Source organism: Neophocaena asiaeorientalis, unplaced genomic scaffold (genome assembly GCF_003031525.2).
Source record: "Neophocaena asiaeorientalis asiaeorientalis breed wild unplaced genomic scaffold, Neophocaena_asiaeorientalis_V1.1 scaffold226, whole genome shotgun sequence".
NCBI lineage: Eukaryota > Metazoa > Chordata > Mammalia > Artiodactyla > Phocoenidae > Neophocaena > Neophocaena asiaeorientalis.
Genome location: NW_020173037.1, coordinates 9033060 through 9055463, shown reverse-complemented (window position 1 = coordinate 9055463; position 22404 = coordinate 9033060). Strand labels below are relative to the sequence as shown.

At 41.6% G+C, this 22404-nt stretch overlaps 1 protein-coding gene across 1 annotated transcript in view; it reads right to left on the bottom strand.

The window, feature by feature from the left end:
- Window positions 1-22404, bottom strand: part of NKAIN3 (sodium/potassium transporting ATPase interacting 3) — a 333800-nt gene that overhangs the window by 26677 nt on the left and 284719 nt on the right. Inside the window, 1 exon segment of the mRNA XM_024742568.1 lies at window positions 2292-2352. Within this exon segment, the coding sequence (XP_024598336.1) occupies window positions 2292-2352 (61 nt within the window).

Genomic DNA, 22404 nt, shown 5'->3' with positions numbered 1-22404 from the left:
TTCAAACGACACGTCTTCTCGACTGGGGGTTGGTAAGGGCAGTTCATTGTTGCACCCGAAACCTAAGTGTTGGCACAAATTGTACTAGACTATGAGATCATTGCAATTGGTTGCAGACATTTCTTTTTGCTCACATCTGCCTTCTGAAGACTCTAGGGCAATTTAATTAAAATTGCACTTTGATTCCTACTGCTTTCAATAGAAAATATGAAATTACCCTCACTTGAGAACTCTCAGACTAAAAGGTTTGTGATTGCTTTCTACTGTCAACTTGCTCCCCGCCGATTATCACGTCAGGTTGGTCTACAGCATGTTTACTTTGTTTTGAGCACCCAAGACCCTTTTGGCTCTAAGTATTATTTAAATTGATGGTAACATAACTACTTTATACAGATGTCTCTTGGTAACTTAATGTAGGGCCCTAATAACAAACAGTACAATTAAACCATTAACAGAATAGGCTGCTAGCAGGTGCTTCAATGCTGGTTTGATGGGCATTAAAATAGCTGATTCAGAGGTTTCTATAGAGAAACTTAAGCTAGTTAAAGACTCTACAATCAATAAACCTACGATATCTGCCAGGAGCAATCTGATCCATATACACTGAAATTATTTCTCTAAAAAGGCTGCTAGAAGGTCAAAAATCTTTTACCCAATTTAGATGAGCCTTTTATTTTGCATGACAGTTTGCATTTCCAAGTTTTGCTTAAAATCACAAGCTTCAAGGAAAAGCCCTTTATGTATTTATTCTACTAGATAAAAGAAGATTATTGATTAATCTACCTGTCCTCACACAGTAAGATGGGGATGAAGCATTAGCATCACTTGAGAACCTCTAGTCAGTTCGGTGAGGAGAAGGAACAGGATCATTTTGGTACCTACTCAGAAGTACTTTATAAGGTATTCAGCTGGGATTTATCAATCAGTGTATCATTTTGGGGGAAGTATTTATTCAGCACCAATTCTAATAATTTTTTTAGCTTTCAATCCAGTTGAAATTGTCCCTGCTCAACCGGTTGTTTTTTGGCTGTCAGGCTGTCTTAGCTGTGAGTTGGAAGCGTGTTGCTGATTTTCTGTACATTAACTTTGTCAAATTGTGGAACTACTAATGGAACACCTGAAAATGTACTTTTTGAAGTTAACCTCATAGTCAAAAGTATTGTCATTACAACAGCACTTTTGAAATGTCAGAAACTTTCCACCTTATCTAGCATTGAAAAACAAAACAAAACAAAACAAAGCCCCAAGCAAGCACAAAAGAGATGATGTGGTACGTTTGCGTGTTTTCACTGCCTGATGAGTTTAATCTCAAGGTCTAATATTTCTTCCAGTTGGTTAAATAAATCCTCATTGTTAACTGGATTCCAGTTCATACGCCATGCACTGTACCTGTTTGGTGGCAAGCACTCATCAGACCCTTTTGGAGTTGTGTTCTAGAAAGAAGTTGTAATGGCTAGCTAGACACTTATCCTCATTTTTTTTAAGAGTCAACTTTGCAACCCAGAGAGTATCTGCAGCGGTATAACCAAATCCCTGGGATGGTTGGGTATGATTTGTTTATCTAATATTTTTTTTTAAATTAAATTTGTCTTTGGTATTACATGAACCCATAATGGAGTGGTGCCAAGAAGTGCCTTAGACATTAGCAGACACTCCATAAATGCCACTCGTTAACCTATGTTGCTAAATCTCTACCCACATAACTTTGGGTAATATGTCTTTTCTTTTTTTTTTTTTAGTGTTCTGCTAAAATGTGACCACTTAGCTTTTTATCATTCCATTAATTCCTTTTCAGCATCTCTGTCTCTTTTTTTTTTACATCTTGCATTGAAGGCTGTCATTTTTAGTTTTCTCAGAGTATTTTATGTAGTTTATGTATGTGTAGTTCTTGGTAGACTGTTATTGTATTGATGTTATTGCTATTAGTCAGATTTCAAAATTCTGTAGCCAGCATACTTACAATTAGTGATGGATAAAACAACCCCAATTTTCTACTCAGAGAAACGTTTAGATCTCTGATGAAAAGTTACTAAAATGAAACAACAGCCATCTATCTGTAGGTGTCCCTGTCTCTGAGCATCCTCCCACATGACTTGGATTGAGAGTTTCAATACTTAGTGCCATCTTGTGTGTGTGCAGTATAGTTGGTAAATGTTTGATTGTAACTTTACTATGCTGATTTTAATCATTTAAAATTCCCAATATAAAAGATTTCACGGTCCTGTAATGATTAGTTTTGGAAGCTATATCTCAGATAAAATAAACCCACAGGTAGGTAGAATAATACTTACAGGTGTCCTCTTCTTCCATGAAAATACTGATCACATAACAGGCATACACAAAACCAACCAACTGCAAAGGAGAAAAAAATATCTTAAAAATCTAGGACAGATGTCCATAATTAAAAAGCCTATGTAACCAATAGATAAAGAATACACAGTATTATCGTCTATGAATTTGTAATAGAAAAAAATCTTAAATGCTATTTAAATGTTTTAAAATAACAGCTGTGATTTTAAAGAACCTTTTCACTTCTACTTAGGTTTAATGGCTTTCTAAAGTAGTACACAGAACTGGGAAAGAAACTGCAGACATTTCACTTAGATTTTGATTTGGGATTTACAGTTCTTATATTGCAAAATCACCACAGATTATTCAGAACATCTAAGTTTTGACTATTTGTAGAGCAATTTGTAGCAACTCTCATTATTACTACAACTATTTTAATGTTTAATTACCACAAAGGGAATCAAAATATGTTCATTGTAAATTAAATACCAATCATTTACTTAATTGTGGAAAATGCTCTGAGCATGTAAATTCTATTTGAATACGAAATTGTTTTGTTAATTAGCCACTGCCAGCCACGAATACCACATATATTGTTCTTCTTACTTGACTGTTCCCCCTTTGTTTCTGCATACCCTCCCTTCCCTAATTAGTAACTATTTGAACCTGTCCTTTGGCACTCAGGGAATGTTTAAGAGACTGAAACCTTTTTCCTACTAAGAAACAGGGATACAAAAAGGCTTTTGTACCCTAGGGGGCCTCACAGGGTCCTACTTGGTTTCAAGGGCAGGGATGTGTATGTGCGCCCATAGTCCAGGGTAAGGCCTTCTGAAGAGAGCTGGCTGTGCAGTTCTGGAGCAGGACCCTACCCAAGAGAACAATATTCCTTTGAGTTCTTCTGCGGCCACATCGTACAGGGAGGCTCCTGTTGCCTCATGGGATATTGCTAGTACTTTAGTAACACATGAAGTCCTAACGTGCAGTCCTGGTGAGGCTACCAGAGTCAAGCCACGTGGTAGATATTGTTAAAGGCTGGTTTTTCTTAGGTTTTTAGAAAATATATAGACAGATAGAAAGAAATAGGAGTAATATTTTCTCCTTATGCTTCCATGGATTATCTTGTTCATTCCTTTTAATACATGTGTTCTACTTTGGATTCCTTTATGTACCTCATTAGATGAATATGACCTACTGTGGAGAATTGACTTTGAAGATGACCCTTTTGCTTAAAGAGCAGTGCAATGAGTTCAGCTGACATGAGTCCTAGTGACAGAAACAGGCAGATCAGATATCTTTTGAACCCTAAAGAGCTATACCAAGTGACGGCCAAACAAATCAAGAGTCTCTTTGTATGCAGTGTGACTAGGATGGCGGATACTTTGGGTCTCTTCTACTCACTTTGCAAGGAGAAGGGCAGTAGAAGAATGGATGAATCATGTTACAGTAGAAAAATGTCTGAACTAGTTTTGTTACTTTGGTTACAGACCAACATTTAGATACTGCATTGTTTATCTTGGACGTTGCTTATTGAATAGTTAGGCCACAGATGCTTGATAGCTTACGTAGTTCAATAATTTTTCCCCTACAGCAAACTCAGCTAAGTTAGATCTCACAAATCATTATTTTTCCATCTAAGTAGGTGAAAGATAAGCAAACTGTTTTGATTGAGTGCTGTAGAACTTTTCTAGTATAAAGCCAAGGCCTTCATGATAGCTCAATACTACGATGAATACTATTTTTCTACTTTCCTAATAGACTATACATCTCTATAAAAAAATCTGTTTACACCTTTATGCTGATTTGAAGTAGAATAAATTATTATTTTGTCTTCATTGATACCTTTAGAGATGACAATGATGTCTAAAGTGTATATTAGCGTATTATTAGCCTCTTTGACAGGGAACATATGTTGGTGTCTTCTAACATTAGCTCATTCCATTTGATATGCTGGGTCCATCGGCATTTACTGGTTGGTTCATTGGCATTTACTGGAAGAAAGGCCAGAGGATTGATGAGAAGGGTCCTTGAGAGCAAACTCGGTGAACTCAATGCTAAAACACTCTTTTCATACACCAATATGTAGAGTTAATTTGATGGGGTTGAAAAAAAATCCCATCCTGATAGATTTTAACTTGAAAATGAAGTCTGCCCCACCCTTCTCTGGTTTGCCTTCCAGCTGTTACAAGAGACCTGGGAAACAGTAACTGCTAATGACTGTTCCATAAATTGCTTTGTTACATATTTATACATTTAAAGGAACAAATCGAAGCAACCTCTAGGGACTCTTTTTAATACAAAATAAAAATTTATTTTTTTGCAGGAAACTTTTTAATGATTCTAATACAAGTTTCCTTCCAGGCTAAACAAAAAGGGGTTGACCAGATGGCTAACACTGAAGAACAAATGCAAGTTATTTAGTTCTGATTCCATCATTTGAGTGAGTGCAGCTGAAATTCAGGGAGAGGTTTGGCGTCAGGATGAGACATTGAGCAAGTGAGAAGGACTACATAAGAGACGATTATAGATGTACTTTTATAAAGGCAAGAGGAGCAAACTCAACTGAATAATTTTTCAAAAAAATGCTTTTACGGCTTCCCTGGTGGCGTAGTGGTTGAGGGTCCGCCTGCCGATGCAGGGGACGCGGGTTCGTGCCCCGGTCCGGGAAGATCCCACATGCCGCGGAGCAGCTGGGTCCGTGAGCCATGGCCGCTGAGCCTGCGCGTCTGGAGCCTGTGCTCCGCAACGGGAGAGGCCACAACAGTGAGAGGCCCGCGTACCGCAAAAAAAAAAAGTTTTTACTTAAGTTTTATTTATTTTGTATTTCTTCCCTGTGTTTTAGGACCACGGATTATTTTAAAATTATTGGGTTAACTGTGTTTCTGAAAAGATTGTCTATATACTGAAGATAATTCATCGATAGATTTATTTCTCTTTTTCCAAATGAGTCTTTTTTTTTTTTTAATAAATTTATTTATTTATGGCTGCATTGGGTCTTCCATTGTGGCGCGTGGGCTTTTCTCTAGTTGTGGTGAGCCGGGGCCACCCTTTGTTGCGGTTTGTGGGCTTCTCATTGCGGTGGCTTCTCTTGTTGCAGAGCACAGGCTCTAGGCACACGGGCCTCAGTAGCTGTGGCTCGTGGGCTACAGAGTGCAGGCTCAGTAGTTGTGGCTCATGGGCCTATTGCTCTGCGGCAGGTGGGATGCTCCCAAACCAGGGCTCGAACCCGTGTCCCCTGCATTGGCAGGCAGATTCTCAGCCACTGCGCCAACAGGGAAGCCCCCCAAATGAGTCTTCTGACAAATAGAAAGTAAGATCAGGCTCTTAGTTATAGTGATACCACACTATCCTTCCCTATTCAGTGAATTATTTTTTATTAATGAAATGTGAGAACACCCAGTTTTTAAAGAACAGAGCAATGCATAGCAACAGAAAATCTGTCATATCCAATTGTTTACTAATGGATCTTAATAATATCTTGAGAGACGTAAAGAAAGGAATTTTGGCTAAGTAATTGAAATATGCAATACCATTAACCGGAAACAATAAGATAAAGACATGCCGTATTAGAAATATTAGATCATCGTCCAGGCCTTCAAACAGAATTTGTCAGACATAATCTCAATATTATAACAAATCAATTAATTAAAATATATCCTTTTACTTTTGCTTTATTGACTGGCATATTAATAAAATATTTATTCCCAAAATTACTTTTGCTATCATGATTAACCAAATGACTGTTTAATTAATAATGTTATTCTCATGAGAACATGTCTAGACATCATGTTAATCACTTATCTGTAGAAGCTGACTGTTGCATAGTTCTTGGTTTCCCAGAACATGAGTTGAAATAGTCCCTGTGGCTTTCTGCTTATCTCCAACAAATGGAATAAAATGCATTCTTGCCAATAGTGAAGACACATAAAATAAATAATATCAGGATAATAATCCTGATTATTTCTGCTTTAAATAAAGTTTTGAGTCATTCGTTTTTATTAAAGACACCCCTTTTCCATTAAAAACATCCATCTCTATAGTTGTAACATTTGAATGATTTTCTCCTCCATATTGTAAATTCTGATTGCATAAATTCCACCTTTTTCAATATATTAAACGGATGTAAATGGCATAAGACTAGATTCCAACACCATTTTTCTTTTTTTTTTTTTTTGCGGTACGCGGCCCTCTCACTGTCGTGGCCTCTCCCATTGCAGAGCACAGGCTCCGGACGTGCAGGCTAAGCGGCCATGGCTCATGGGCCCAGCCGCTCTGCGGCATGTGGGATCTTCCGGCACCAGGGCACGAACCCGCGTCCCCTGCATCGGCAGGCGGACTCCATTGTTTTTATATTTTGATGAAGGAATTGACTAGTTTTTGCAAGTAAGATTTGTATATGAGATTGATTTGTTTGGGCCTGCGGGCCTTGTATAAGGATTGCCGGGATTAGGTTTCACACATGCAGATACTAGGATGGCAGCAATCCATTGTCTGTGTGTCCTGCTAATTGTGGGTCTTGGTAACAATGAGTCAAAGAAATGAGTCATCTCTACAAGCTTGACCAGTTTTAGGTGAAGTGGACGGGTGAGAAAAGCGCATTTAGGGAACTTAGAAGAGCTTTTTCAGACCTAGCGTTAGGGTGAGAGAACTGAGGGGTCTGAGGGAAGCCAAAAGGATTCTTGAACAATAATAACTCCCCAATACTTTCCCAAATTTCCCAGCATTCACACCAACATTTAAGCCCTAAAGCTTAAGAGAATCCATAAGGAATGACAGAAGTTTCTCTATTTAACACAGGTTCTAAACAGCTCTTTGTTAGTCAGTTCTTCCTCAAGTCCAAAATGACTTTATAAAAATCTTGGCCATATATATGTGCTAGCATATTTGTTTCTGATGAACCTAGGGGAAGGACAGGAATAAGATGCAGACAAAGAGAATGGACTTGAGGACACGGGGAGGGGGAAGGGTAAGCTGGGACGAAGTGAGAGAGTAGCATTGACATATATACACTATGAAATGTAAAATCGATAGCTAGTGGGAAGCAGCTGCATAGCACAGGGAGATCAGCTCAGTGCTTTGTGACCGCCTAGAGGGGTGGGATAGGGAGGGTGGGAGGGAGATGAAAGAGGGAGGGCATATGGGGATATATGTATACATATAGCTGATTCACTTTGTTATACAGCAGCAACTAACACACCAATGTAAAGCAATTATACTCCAATAAAGATGTTAAAAAAAAAAGAGAGAGAAAGATGGAGAAAAAAAAAGTCTTGGCCGAAGCCAGCCCTATTGGAGGCAGGCAGGCAGAGACTGACCCGCTTTACTCTGTGTAGAACTTCGTCCCTATGGAAGTCATTAAGTTGGACACTTGTGACCAGAAAGCTTCTGCATGTAATTTATTTGGGTTAAGGTGTTAAGTTCCTTATAAAAGGAAGCATAGCTACCTAATGTCAAGAATGTGCAGGGGTTGGGATTTTACTCTACTTTATAAGCTAGCAAGTTAGCCTGTTACTCTTTCACGGGTGCTGGACCAGAGACCAAGGACTTTGTTGCTCACGGCACAGAAGCCAGCACATGCTTCACACCTCTTTGCTGTATCCCCCGTGCCCCTTGGCCCATGATGGACCCCTGTGCGTATAGTGGGTGGTGTTGCAGGAGAGGAATATTGAGTTACTTTTTTTAAATTGGAGTATAATTGCTTTACAATGTTGTGTTAGTTTCTGCTGTACAATGGAGTGAATTAGCTATATGTATACATATAGCTCCTCCCTCTTAGGCCTCCCCCTCCTCCAATCCCACCCATCTTAAAGCATTCGTCTAAGTAAAAAAAAAAAGATAAACAATAGAAAAATGAGCAAAGAACATAAATATTTAAGCTATACAGAAAGAAAGAAAACTAATAAACTGTGGAATGATGTCATACATCAGTCATAAATTAAAGGCACATTAAGAGTACAAGAAAACTATGTTATGACCAAATTTGCAACATTTTTTTTTTTGTGGGTGTGTATTAGCAAAGGTGGTCAGATAGATACTCTCATATACTACGTTTGGAAGAAAAAGTTGGCAAAAAGCATTATACGCTTTCACCCAGTAATTTTACCTCTAAAAACCCATCACACAGAAATATTTAAAGAATCTCTATAGTGATTTTTTTTTTTTTGAGTTACTTTTCTAGCAAGAGGGAGCAAGCCTACTGTTTGTCAGGGGTGGGACGGGGGAGAAGTTACTTCATCCCTTAGGGATGCTAGCTGAAAACACAACCCTGAGAAATGGTTCAGGCAAAGAGTGACGATAAATTTGGAGGTCATCAGTGTATCTATAGATAGTATTTAAAGCCATGTGACTGGATTAGATCACTAAGGAAGTGAGTGAAGGGAGAGAAGAGGTCCAGGGATGAAGCCCTGGAACATATTACATTTAGGGGTTGGAGAGAAGTTAACTCACCAGCAAGAGACAGAAAAGGACTGACCCAAGGGGTACAGAGGTACAAGAAAGCCAGGGCTACTGGCCGCATCCAAGGCCTCAGATAGGTCAAGGACAGCCAGCACTGTGTTACTGAGCACTGGGCTGGGTAAAGTGGAGGAAGTGGGAGACCCTGATGGAAGTGGTTTTGATGGAGGGTGGGGCAAAAATCTGATCAGAGTGGGTTCAGGAGGAAATAGGGTGTCAACGACTGTTTCAAGAAGTTTTGCCTAAAAGGACAGTAGAGAAAGGAACAGCAGCTGGAGAAAGATGTGAGGTCGATGGGGATTTTGGTTTTTGTTTTGAAAAGTGGGCATTACTACAACATGTTTGTTTTCTGATGGGGATAAACTCTTTTTTTAATCATAATTCACAATTTGGGGTCATGGAGAACAAAGAATCTCTCACCTGTCCAAGCACACATGCACTTGTTATCTGTCTCCAAGCCCTCTATAATCCTGCTTCAACCTGGCTTCCGAGGCTTATCCCCGACTCTTCTCTGCCATAGCCTGTGCTCCAACTCCCTACACTTTCCCCACTCTTTGCATGCCCACCAACCCCTAACCCGTTCTCATATCTCTGCTTGCCCAAACCCACTCATCCTCTAAGTCCTGACGTTAATGTCACTTTCTTTGATCTCTCCAGTGGATACGCCTCTAGTCTGAACTGTCTCAGCACTTTGTTCTTATATCTCCAATGGCGGTTCCCAGCATTGCTTTGTATCATAGCTATGTGTGCACTTCCCAGTAGACCCTTGAAGGCAGGAACCCTCGGAGAGAGCTGATAGCATGGCCACATCCTCTGAGAGTCCTGACCTGGGTCCTTCAGGAGGAGGATCTGCTCCTTCCCTTACTTTGGCATGGCCTCATGGAGGCACATTTCACATGATTATACAATCGGTTTGCATGTCTGTCTCCACCACCAGGCTCTGGAGAGAACTTTTTGTCAACTCAACTTTGCATTTCGGACACATTGTCTGGTAAAAAGAACGTACTCATTAAATGTTTATGAATGAATAAATGATGAGAAGCGCTGTATTGCAAAGCAAAGTGGGGGCAGGGAAACCAGTACGGCTGAAATAAGGTGGGTGAATTCCAGCGTGTTAGCAACGCTGAAATTCCCACAGGGTTCCTGGGTCACTCAGCCAACGTAAAAGCCGGCTCTGCTCACCACAGCAGTAGCTTTGTCTTGATAAGTTCCATAGATTTTTGCTGTTTTGCTTTGATACCATCTGGGTCGTGCAACAAACACGAGAACAAGCCAATGATTGTACCATGTTAGACAGATGGATGTATCGTAAACATGTAGAAAGAAAAGGGATTTTAGGGATCTTAGTCTATTTCCACTTATGAATTAACTATTGGTTGATTTTACATGAAACCAAACATTTGAAGTACATTAAAAGTAGCTACAGGCATTCCTGAATACATGCTGCTTCCTTCACTGGGGAGAGGAGAAATAAGATGATGGAATAAGAATTTTCTAGCCACTTTTCTGAAGTGATGTGTGGTTTTCATAAGGAATGCTCCAACCCTCACTGCAAGTCTGAATGCAGCCTGCCCTCTTGTCATGTCAGGATGACAGACGACAGAATGTCCAGGCACATGACACATGGTTACTAACTTGGGAACCTTCCGACTCCCTCTTTTAGAAGGGGTGTGGGCTCAGCTTTGTGCAATGGCTCACCCTCTGTATTGGACGGGACAGCAGGCATATCCTTCCTTCCTAGGGAGATATTTAAGATCCCACATGTCGCGGAGCGGCTGGGCCCGTGAGCCATGGCCGCTGAGCCTGCGCATCCGGAGCCTGTGCTCCGCAAAAGGAGAGGCCACAACAGTGAAAGGCCCGTGTACCGCAAAAAAACCAAAACAAAAACAAAAAAAAAAACTCTGAGACTGAAGAACAGGCTGCAGGTGGACAGTCTCATCGCACAGAGCTGTGTGGACACGTTTCTTTCTCTATGGCTTCCAGGAGGGCTTCTTCGTGCAACTGTCACCCATGTCCATCTGTTTTCTTCTGTGTGCCCAGCAGAACAAAAGTCTGGGAACTTAGGATCCTCAGGGGAGGAGGTCCCCGGAGGGACTGGCTTCTTATTTATTATGACTCCAGAGAGAGTATCCTCGGAATCCTAGTAATTCCTAACCTATTTGTTTTTTAATCAAGCTGCTCAGACTTACCCTTCAGGAATCCAGAATTTGTTATGTCTGTTTATGGAAGTGTCCTATGCCAAGTGAAGCCTGAAATTATTTGAAGACATTTGGTTTACTCTCCTAAGAGTCCCACTGGCACCCTGGGCTCCAAATGAATCAATGAATATGGAAATAAGTTGTTTTCTCTACGATGACCATAAAAATATACACTGGCAACGGCATCACGTTACTTTGGGCTTTGGGGATTTATTGCCCTTATGTGTATGAGAAGCACTTGTGTAGACAGTCAAAATGGAAAACAAATGGTTTGCTGGCTTCAACCAAGGAAGATAAGCTTTTTAATGACATGCTTTTATGATGCAGACACTCTGCAGAAGCCAGCTCAGCAATCTACAGAGGACACACAAGTTACTCTGACTTGCAAAAAGCTTTGTTCTCAGTGCATTTCTGGTGTCAGGTCATTGAGGAATAAGAGCATTGTTCAAACAGGACAGACAGACAGACAAGCCTATTTAGGTAACTTGTATCTGGGACCTTTCTAAGTGTCCACTGCCAAGCTTGATGATTCTTCAGTGGCACCATGTAAATAGTTTGGTAGGGTCATAGTACCTGAGTGTTACGAGGTAATGTGAAGAAAAATGTTTCTATTAAGGGAAATGTCTTCTAGTTTTTACCCATTTTACAATCTTAAACATAAAGCTAAAAGTCAATTTGTAAATGTGTGAGATGCACGTAAATGTAGCTTGGAGCTAAAGAGTTGCTTTTGTGATGGTGTTGGAATGTGGTGGGTAGGGTCTTGGGTGAGCATATATGGGGACTTACTCCGGGTCACATCGAGCTCTGCCCCCTCCATACCTGACCCTCTACATGGAGTCAGGTCCAGGGAACTGGAGTAAAAGCTGGGCTTGGGCAGAAGCCCACTCAGACCCACCTCAACTTGTCTGTTCCATCTTCTGTCCCTGTTTCCATCTTGAGCTGTTGACTTCACTCTCTAGCAACTCAGACCTCTAGTTCTGATGACTCATTTTGAATCTGTTCTTTGGCTTACTAGAGCATGTTGACTCTTCTTGTGCCTCTCAGGGTCAAGGGTGGGCACCCTCAGTGTCTCAGGAGAGACTTTCCTGCCAATACGCCCTCAAATCCAGCTTGCCACTGGACCACAAAACCCGACAGTGGGACGTCCATCTCCAAATCTTACGTATTGAGAACGGAGATCCCCAGAGCACTCACTGAAAGGCAGCGGATGGCAGAGTGGCCGTGCTCTGAGTCCCATCTTAGGTAGCCAGGCACTGCCCCAGGGCATACAGATCTGTGTGTCTGTCCACTGCCACCCGCTTCCCACTGAGGAGCTGGCTCAGTCAGCAAGGGAGTCGTTGAGAGGATATTAACAAACGGCAATGTCTGGAGCCCTGTCGATTGTGGACACTGCTCCCGCCATCCAGGGACAGTCATGCAACCTCTGTAGACTTCTCAGCCCCTTGTTGCAGATGGAGTTCTATGTGGATATACAGACTTTACAGGTCTTAGGAGAACCCGAGAGAAAAACAGGCATTCCTCTGCTTGGACGATCTGTGGAATTTAAGGGGAGACATTTTGCAAAATGGAAGTCTACTTGTCCGTAATCAAGTGGGGTTTTCACAGGTTTCTTAATTTGTTTGAGGGATGTATTTGAAAGTCCCACCTAGTGACATGTGGTAGGAGCTGTGATCCCCTTGGCTGAATTAGTACATGGAGTCAATTCCACCTAATTCCCTTCTTGAACAGAGACCGAATGAGACCGTGGTCTAGTTCTGAGAAGGCCCCAGGGTGTCCTTTGTGAGCAACTGGCTGCAGGACCAGGGCACCAGCCTTCGTAACTAATGAACCTTTGAGGGAAGCAGAGGCGCAGCCTAGGATCTGCCCGGACTTCACTGTTCTGCAGCGATCACCCATCCTCCATTCAGGGCCAAGGCGGGGGAGGATCCCATGTCATGGACCGCCTGACCTCTCCCGATGGTCTCTGTGATGAGTACTGCCACCTCGCCTGGGTGCTGTTCCTGCACCCTCCTTTATTCTGAGCCTCTGTATCTCTTTTCTCATGACTTCTAGAACAACTTCAGGGTCCCCGGGACCAATGGTCTTCTTTGGAGGCATTCAGGGAGTTCCATTTAACGCTTGAGGAATCCACAAGTGGCAACTCTTGCTTCTGGTGTTCCTCCAGCGTATCCGGTTCTCAGGATGGGTTTCAGCCTCGCTCCTGGAATCCAGTGCTTATCTTACAGTTAATGGTCATGCTGGTTGAGAGCCCAGCTTTGTGGTTGGAGAGATCTCAGTTCAAATACTGCCTTTGCCAGTACTATCTGAGCAACCTTTGGCAAGGTATTTGACCTCTCTGAGCCTCAGTTTCCTCATATATAAAATGGGGGAAATGATTGTATTAAATACTTGATTATTGTGAGGGTTACTGAGCTAGTGGATGTCTAGTGCTTAGCACAGGGCTTAGCAAGACACTATGGGTCCATTGATTCATTAAGCCCTTATATCTTTAAGACCTAAGTTCTATCATTATCTTCATTCTATGAAGGAGAAAACTGAGGTACAGAGGTTAATCAGTCTGTCCCCAAACCACTTAGGTAGGAAGTTACACTCTGACTCTGTAGCCCGTGATGCTGACCCGTCTCCTTACTGCTGCTATATATACAGCTCTTCTACAATCCAAAGCTGCATTTACTTGGCAAAGCAGTTACAAACTCCTTTATACTATAATCTCAAGATTTTTCTTTTTAAAAAATTAATTAATTTTTGGCTGCGTTGGGTCTTTGTTGCTGCGCGCGGGCTTTCTCTAGTTGCAGCGAGCGGGGGCTACTCCTTGTTGTGGTGCGCGGGCTTTTCATTGCGGTGGCTTCTCTTGTTGCGGAGCACAGGTGCTAGGGCGCGCCGGCTTCAGTAGTTGCAGCACGCGGGCTCTAGAGTGCAGGCTCAGTAGTTGTGGCTCGCAGGCTCTAGAGCGCAGGCTCAGTAGTTGTGGCGCATGGGCTTAGTTGCTCCCAGCATGTGGGATCTTCCCGGACGAGGGATCGAACCTGTGTCCCCTGCATTGGCAGGCAGATTCTTAGCCACTGCGCCACCAGGGAAGTCCCAAGATTTTTTGCACAGTAATCTTACATGGGATTAAGTACTATCCAGGTGTTCACGCACCCCACTGCTCACCACATGTTCTGGTCTTTTAAAATGATGATTTAAACTTTCCAAAGCAGTTAAAAAGCCTGAGAAGTACAAGATTTGAGTCAAAAGCATAAAATAGTTCCAAGATGCTTGTGTCTAATAATCTGGAGTTTTTAGACTTTACTTTTAGTTTTACTAGATACTTTTCCAATACAATGAGCAACAGTCATCATTATTCCTTATAATATGTTGAAATCATTAGAAAGGAGGAGGTTTTCACTAATGTTATCCATTTTCTTATTGCCCAAACTAAGAGTTTTCTCCTAAGATGGCTTTGGAATGATCCCAGAACTATAAGGCTGTGATATTTCCTTTCAAATTCTAGTGCCTGTCAGGGTCCAGGCGAATTCATTATTATTGGAGTTTAATTGATTGCTAAATGTTTTGTTAAAATTCAGGTGCACCATGTATTTAGATCCAAGCACAGTCTAGCAATCATTACTGAAAATGCAACAAGGTTAATTCACTATGATCTACTCTTAGAGAGTCTGTGTTGATCTCTAGGGGTTCTATCATTTTTGTTCCTAAGAGTCCTCAAATAATGTGTTTAAGAATCTATTCCATTGTAGGATGGTGGAAGGATGGAGTTTTCTTTATAATTTGTGAAATTCATCTTTCAAGAAATGAGACAGTTGCCCAGGTCCAAGAAGGAAAACTTAAAGAACCACCCAAGCAGCAATCTTGGTTCTTTACCTTTGATAAAAGTGCGTAGCATGATTTATGGAAGCTGGGGATGAGCTCTGGGTTGTATAAGCCACACTAAAGCTGTTGCAATCCAAATATGTCAGACAGAGCCATGTGCTACCAGTGGGGTCAGTGGGATTCTCAAAGGAGCAGCTGTTCCCGTGGTGCCAAAGCTGGCTCTCGGCAACCTTTGTTGTCCCCAGTTGGCATTTTCAAGGTAGATATCTCAGGCGCAATTGTCAACCTCCATCAAAGTGCAGAATGTTTACATGTAACCACATTCCAGAAAGGGAATTTGGGAGTTGGAGTGTTAATCAAAAAGGATATTTGGGTTGGGTAAGAGGGGTCGGACTGAAAGAAAGTAGTTCTAAAACTGTTTTTTCAACTAATTTTTTTGGATTAAAGTATTTTACTTCAATAACCAGTGAAATTTCTAGATGCTTTAAACTGTACCCACAGAAATCCTAAGTAAAAAGTAGGCGATATTTTTTGTAGTTGTGGGTGAAAATAAATGGCACCTCTGCTTCTATTTCAGGTGTTTAAAAATGAGAATACGTGACAATAGCTCTGACTATTATTGGTTTCTTGTTCCAGTTGTCGGATTGAAACTGTTTTGCTGTATGGGCATCCCAGGAGAAGGGCATTAGGGTTGGTTCAGTGGTAGTTAAAGCTGGTCTCCTTACTCTGCCTTGAGAAGTAGAAACTGTGTGGGAAGAAGCTTTGGTGTCACATAAACTCAGCGGGAGAGAATAGTGTTCAGTGAGCTTTAAAAATATGGCATCTTAAAAGGGTTCTCGAGGCATCTCTCTCAGCATCACTGACAAAAAGTATATGTTCCCTACCAGGTTTGATAGCTTTCTACTTTTCCACATGATGGGAGCTGAGCTGCGAGAATGATCTTATTCACTGTAGAGAATTCTAGAGAATATCTGAATGGGCATATATTACACAGCTATTGCTAGGTAATAATCTGATACTTCAAGACAGATGATATCTCCTTATATTTTATGGTGCATGTTTCTATTTCATTAGAAGAAGAGACCTATGTAACCATTTGTGGTGACATTTGAGTATTTACTAGGTACTTAGTGCTAAGTTCTCCAGAATTTAACTTTCACAACGTATTTGTAAGGTGAGTAGTAGTATCTTTCTTTTGTGGATGAGGAAATGAAGGATCAGAATAACTAGTTTCAGTTTACATAGCTAGTTAGTAGTGGAATCAGGAATCAAGTGTACGTCATTAGTCTACAAAGTCCACATATTTGACATAGTTTAGAATGTCTCCATATTCACTGGGCGAGACCTGAGACAGTGAAGACTTGGGTTTCATTAGAGCTTCTCCACTGAGAAGGCACCGTGAGTGGAAAGTGGCTCATGCTGCCCTCCCAACAGCCCTAGGCTCCCAACCATTCTTGCTCATTGATGGACCAAACCAAGCCCGACCCTGTATCACTTCTTCTCCTTCTCCTTTCTTTGCTCCTCCTCTTGGGTCACAAAGTAGAGCAGAACTATAGTGCTCATGCCTTATAAATATGAACAAATGAACTGGGACTTCCCTGGTGGCTCAGTGATTGAGAATCTGCCTGCCAGCGCAGGGGACATGGGTTCGATCCCTGGTCCTGGAAGATCCCAAATGCTGTGGAGCAACTAAGCCCGTGCGCCACAACTACTGAGCCTGCGCTCTAGAGCCCGTGCGCCACAACTACTGAGCCCGTGCGCCACAACTACTGAGCCTGTGCTCTAGAGCCCGTGCTCCTCAGCAAGAGAAGCCACCGCGATGAGAAGCCCGCACACCGTGCATCACAACGAAGAGTAGCCCCTGCTCGCCACAACTAGAGAAAGCAGGTGCGCAGCAGTGAAGACCCAATAAAAAAGAACAAATGAATTTTAACTTCCTCAGTTTCAACTGTGGCTTCATCTTCCTCCTCAAGCTTACTCCCAGCCTCAGCCTGGACCTCAGCTTCATTTCCAGAACCTGGCAAATTCTGCGTTAATGTCTCGCTCGTGATCTTCAGGAATTCCTCTACATAGCATCAAATCCTGACAGCTGTGAGATCCCTCTGAGCCCATCTTGGCAAATCAGTTTATCTTTTCATTCACAGTTTCCCATCTATTCAAATGAGGAGAATACATTAATAGATTGTTCCCATAGACTTTTCCTACAATAAACATCTTTCTTTTTTTTTTTTTTGCGGTACGCGGGCCTCTCACTGTTGTGGCCTCTCCCGTTGCAGAGCACAGGCTCTGGACGCACAGGCTCAGCGGCCATGGCTCACGGGCCCAGCCGCTCCGCGGCATGTGGGATCTTCCCGGACCGGGGCACGAACCCGCGTCCCCTGCATCAGCAGGCGGACTCTCAACCACTGCGCCACCAGGGAAGCCCTACAATAAACATTTTTGATCCCATGGAAGTCCCGAATCCAACTCAACACAATCCTTATTCTTGCTTATTACTCTGTTGAGTGTAAGACTATTAAAGTGAACCGATCAATATATACACAGACACACCTTACTGTATTTTCTTTCTCCATGCATTCCTTCATTCTTTCTTAATGCATCTGAGGGTAAGGAGTCTTTCCTCTTTAAAGGATCACTCCCATCTCTCTAATGTTTTTTCTTATCTTGATTTTTCAAAGATCTTTCTTTTGCTCTTTTGAGACATTGTCTCCAATATCTCCTTTTCATGGACTCTTTTCCTTCTGCCTTCAAAAATGTTTAGTTCTCCCTTATCTTACAAAAATGTCACTTGATTCTCTCACGTCTCACAGCTTCTTCCTTCTACGCATGAACGTCTGAAATGAATGTTGTTATTAGCTGCCTGCTTTCCTCTGCTTTTCATTCCTTCCTTAATTCACTGCCATTTGGCTTCTGGCCCTACTTTTCTGCTGAGATTGCTCTTGTAAAGGTTAGCAGTGTACACTTTTTCAAATCTAATGGCCTTTTTATCCGTCAAAATTCACACAGCATCAGAGTCGACATGAAGCTCCAACTGGACTGTGAATATTAGATTCTGCCAGGCCTCCCCATCTCTATCCCACCTGCTTCTGGACTTCAGCAGCCCCAGCGCCTAGAAGCAATGCTTGCTGTGCTGACAGTGGACCGAAAGGCTAGGTCAATGGTGGGGCTTAGCAATGAATTCCTTTCTGACAGCAGCAGCATGGTCCTATGTGGGTGTGATGTTGAACGGCCCTTGTGTCAAAGGGGACAAGCTGGGACAGTCCAGGCTTGGCACAAACTTGGGGTAGGAAAAATCTGCCTGGGGTCTGGGGGAGGAGGGACTGGCTCCAAAACAAACTTCAGGAGAGAGTCAAAGTCAGCTGGGATCCTGGCTCTAGTCCCTAGCTGAGGTTGTCCCGATTCAAGAGAGGAAAGAGAGCCAGGATCCAGCTTCGGGGTAGTGATACATTCGCAGAGCTCTTGGTTTTAAGGATGGAAAACAAGTGCAGTGCATTTAAGGAGAGTGAAGGAGACTGGAAGCAAAGGCAGCTTCAGATGAAAGGAGATACAGAAACCAGGGAGAGAGGCAGCTAGGGTTGAAAGCCACCTTCCTTCCAGTTGAGGAGAGGGAAGCGTGGGGATTCGAGGAAAGAATCCAGCCCAAGAAATCAGGGCAAAATAACCAAGCATGCTGGCTGATGGCACAGTTAGGAATAGATCAGGAAGGACATGAGTTCCTCTGCATCCATGGCTTCTCTTTCTGCAGTTTCAGTTACCCTCAGTCAACTGTAGTCTGAAAATATTACATGGAAAATTCCAGAAATAAACAATCCATAAGTTTTAAGTTGCTCCCTGTTTTGAGTGGCGTGGTGAAATCTCATGCCATCCCACTTTGACCCGCCCGGGACGTGAATCATCCCCTTGTTCAGCATGTCCTGCCAGTTAGTCATTTAGTAGCTGACTTGGTTATCAGATGACCAGTGTTTGTGTTAAAGTAATCCTTATTCTACTTAGTAATGGCCCCAAAATGCACGAGTAGTGATGTCGGCAGTTTGGATATGCCAAAGACAAGTGGTGAAGTGCTTCCTTTACGTGAAAAGGTGAAAGTTCTTGACTTAAGGAAAGAAAAAAAAGCCATATGCTGAGGTTGCTAAGATCCATTGTAAGAACAAATTGGTGAAATTTTGAAAAAGGAGAAAGGAATTCGTGCTAGTTTCACTGTTGTGCCTCAAACGGCAGAAGTTATGGCCACAGTGAGTGATAAGTGCTTAGTTACGATGGAAAAGGCATTACATTTGTACAATAAGATACTTTGAGAGAGAAACAGAGAGAGGGAGGCTACATTCACACACATTTTATTACAATATATTGTTATAAATGTTCTACTTTATTATTGCTGTTGCTAATCTCTTACTGTGCCTAATTTATAAATTAATTCTCATATGTATGTATAGGAAAAAACATAGTACTATATATAAAGGCTTTGGTCTATCTGTGGTTTCAGGCATCCACTAGGGGTCTTGGAATTTATCCCCCAAGGATAAGGGGACTACTGTATACAGCCTGATGCTCACACTGGCCCTGGTTACTCATTGAAGGCTATGGAATTACTTCCAGACCCTAACAGTGAGTTGGGAGAGGGCTCCTAATATATTACTAGGCTTGCATCTCACTAAGCTGGGTCTTTACAAGGGCTGAGGGCATGCACTGCCTCTCAAACTCAAATGACCATACATATTACCTGGGATCTTGTTAATCTGCAAATTCCAATTTAGTTGATTTGAGGCGGGGCCTGAGATCCTGCATTTCTAGCAAGCTCCCAGGTGGTATTGCTGTTGCTGGTCTATAGGCAGCTCTTTGAACAGCAAGGAGGGCAGGAAGCAGTTGTTGTTATGAGCATTTGGGGTAGGACAGAGCCTGATTTAAATTTTACAGTATTCCCTTGTGTCCTTTTTAGAGTTTTCATTCTTAGATAATAATAACAACTGCAAATAAAAGGGGGAAGGGGAGGGTGGGACGAATTGGGAGATTAGGATGGACATAGCTACACGACCATGTGTAAAATAGACAGCTAGTGGGAAGCAGCTATAAAGCACAGGAAGCTCAGCTCGGTGCTCTGTGACGACCTAGATGGGTGGGATGGGGGGAGAGGGTGGGAGGGAGGTCCAAGAGGGAGGGGATATAGGCCTACATAGAGCTGATTCATTTCATCGTGCAGCAGAAACTAACACAACACTGTAAAGCAATTATACTCCAATAAAAAAAATAAACAAACCATAACAACAAAACACAAACAAAAAAGCAAACAAGTGAAACAGAAACAACAGTAATGTGAGAAACGAATTCTGCGAGTGTTCACGAAAGACATATTTCGAATTTCAGTCTCTGTTTTCACATCCTTTGAGTGATATTTTCTTTTCATTAAAGATGAAAGTGGACCCAGCTGCATTATATGGATTTAATCAGATATTTGTACATGAATGGAAGTTAGCATGCCTAACTGACTTTCAACCCAACTCATTTTCTGACGTGCCTTCTGCAGAATTTCACATCAGGATTGCTATCCAAATAATTAAAGCTCCAGCATTTCTCTCACTGAAATCAGATCTCCAAGATTTTGAATTCATATTTGTGATTGATAACAAGTGAATAAATAGCTAAGGAAGAAATCTGTTTTAAAGTATGTGTCTTTGCTGGGTATTGACACAATTTAATCCATCTAATGCAGTGTTGGATTTTCCTTGGGAATGCCATCTTATGGCAAATATCTTAGGAGGCACAAATCTTTATGTATGATCAAAATGCAATTAATCAAGATCATTCAAGAATCTTCTGCTTACACAGACACCTCCACTTGCCTTCCAAGGCTCTGTTCTACTACAAAGTCAATCTTCTCTCTTCTGGTTGGGGAAAATTTCTCCTCTTTTACCCAAACGTTCCATACTTTCTCATCATTCCAACCCGTTGATCATGGGTATTTCCAGTGTCTGGGTGGCTGCCTCCTTTTTAAACCTTTCCCCATTGTATATGTCTTTATGTATACACATGCACACACACACACACACACACACACACACACACACACACATTTAGGAAGTAACTCATCAGTAAACGTCACAGCTCTCCCTGACTTCCTCAGGCCACACTGAATCACTAGAGGAAACATCTACTCAATATTCTGTAATAATCTATATGGGAAAAGAATCCAAAAAAGGTATATATATCTATATATCTATAACTGATTCACTTTGCAGTACACCTGAAACTAACACAATATTGTAAATCAACTAGACTCCAATAAAAATAATAATAAAAAAAAAACAACAGGCCAGCCCTGCTGGGAGGGGAACCTTGTCTTCAGTCCACAGATATGCTTCATTTTGTTCATGTGTTATTTTCTTAAAATGTTATTTAAGATGGTTGTCAAAAATAAAATATTATTTTGGAAGATGTCACAAAAAATTTCAAATATCTAGTTTTCCTTAAAAGAATTGGACCTGTAGTTCTGCGTGTCACCAGTCTGCTCAAACTGAACAGCTGCTGCTCTTTCAAACTGAGCAGTCTCAGATTTTCCAGAGTATCCCCATGCCCTACTGACTGACTTCTGAGCTATTTGAGTCTTTCCTCTTATCTTGTGATCCTTAAAAGGGGGACGTGAAAGCTCGAGTGGGGAGGGGACCTGAGCCAGTGGATCTGAGCACAAAATTCTATGCAAACATTTGCAGGTATCTGCGTTTGTCTGGAGACAGTCCACTGCCTCAAGCACATTTAGAACTATGTCCTGCTTGTACGAGAGCCCAGCACTGATTGCTTCTACGTGAAATAATTACACAAGTTATTTTCTTCTTATTAAGCCAACTGTTTACACTAACGTATATTTTAAAAGTGGAATGGAGTCAATATATTATTAGAAGTCCCCCCTTTATTTTGTGTGTCAGGTAACTGACCTACAAAGCTACTTACCACTGCCTGACACATCTTATTACCCTTTCTTTACCATTTTATGTGTGTATGTCTCAACTTTCCAAATTAATGACAGACTCCTGGAGGGAGCGGTATCATCTACTATTTATTTCTGGAAGCTAATAGAAGACCGTATATATATCAATAAATAAGTACCTAAATATTTTTTTTTACCAAAAAAACTGGGGTTTTGATGAGAGAAATCTCCTCCTAACCGTTAAGATCTCCTTCCTTTACATTTGAATTTATGGTCACTTGCATTAGAATGGCACACCTGGCTTTGTCTATTTGTATCTATGTTCTCAAGCATATAATTTGAGCATTTCACCAGGGGGCTAATAACTGCGGCCTGGAAAGTGTGAAGATAAATCTTATTCACAAGTCATTAGATCCAGAGACATTTTCTCACATCAGTTAGTATGGCGATAGGTTTTAAAAGGTCTGCCTGCTTCCCCCCATGGTGCTAATGTGAAGTGAAGTTAATCAAAGACAAGAAAGGAAGCATATTTGGAAGGAGGTTTTGCAGACGTCATTTGAAATGTTAACCTTTCTGTGTAAGGCTCTGACTATGAAATACTTTTATCTTGAGCACTGTGCTGCTTCCTTCCTTTTTTTCTGTTTTTTTTTTTAATTCTGAAAGGTTTTATCTTACGTGATACCTAGAGATGTCTCTTCTCAGAAAAGGAATTAAATGATTGTGTAACAAAGAACTACT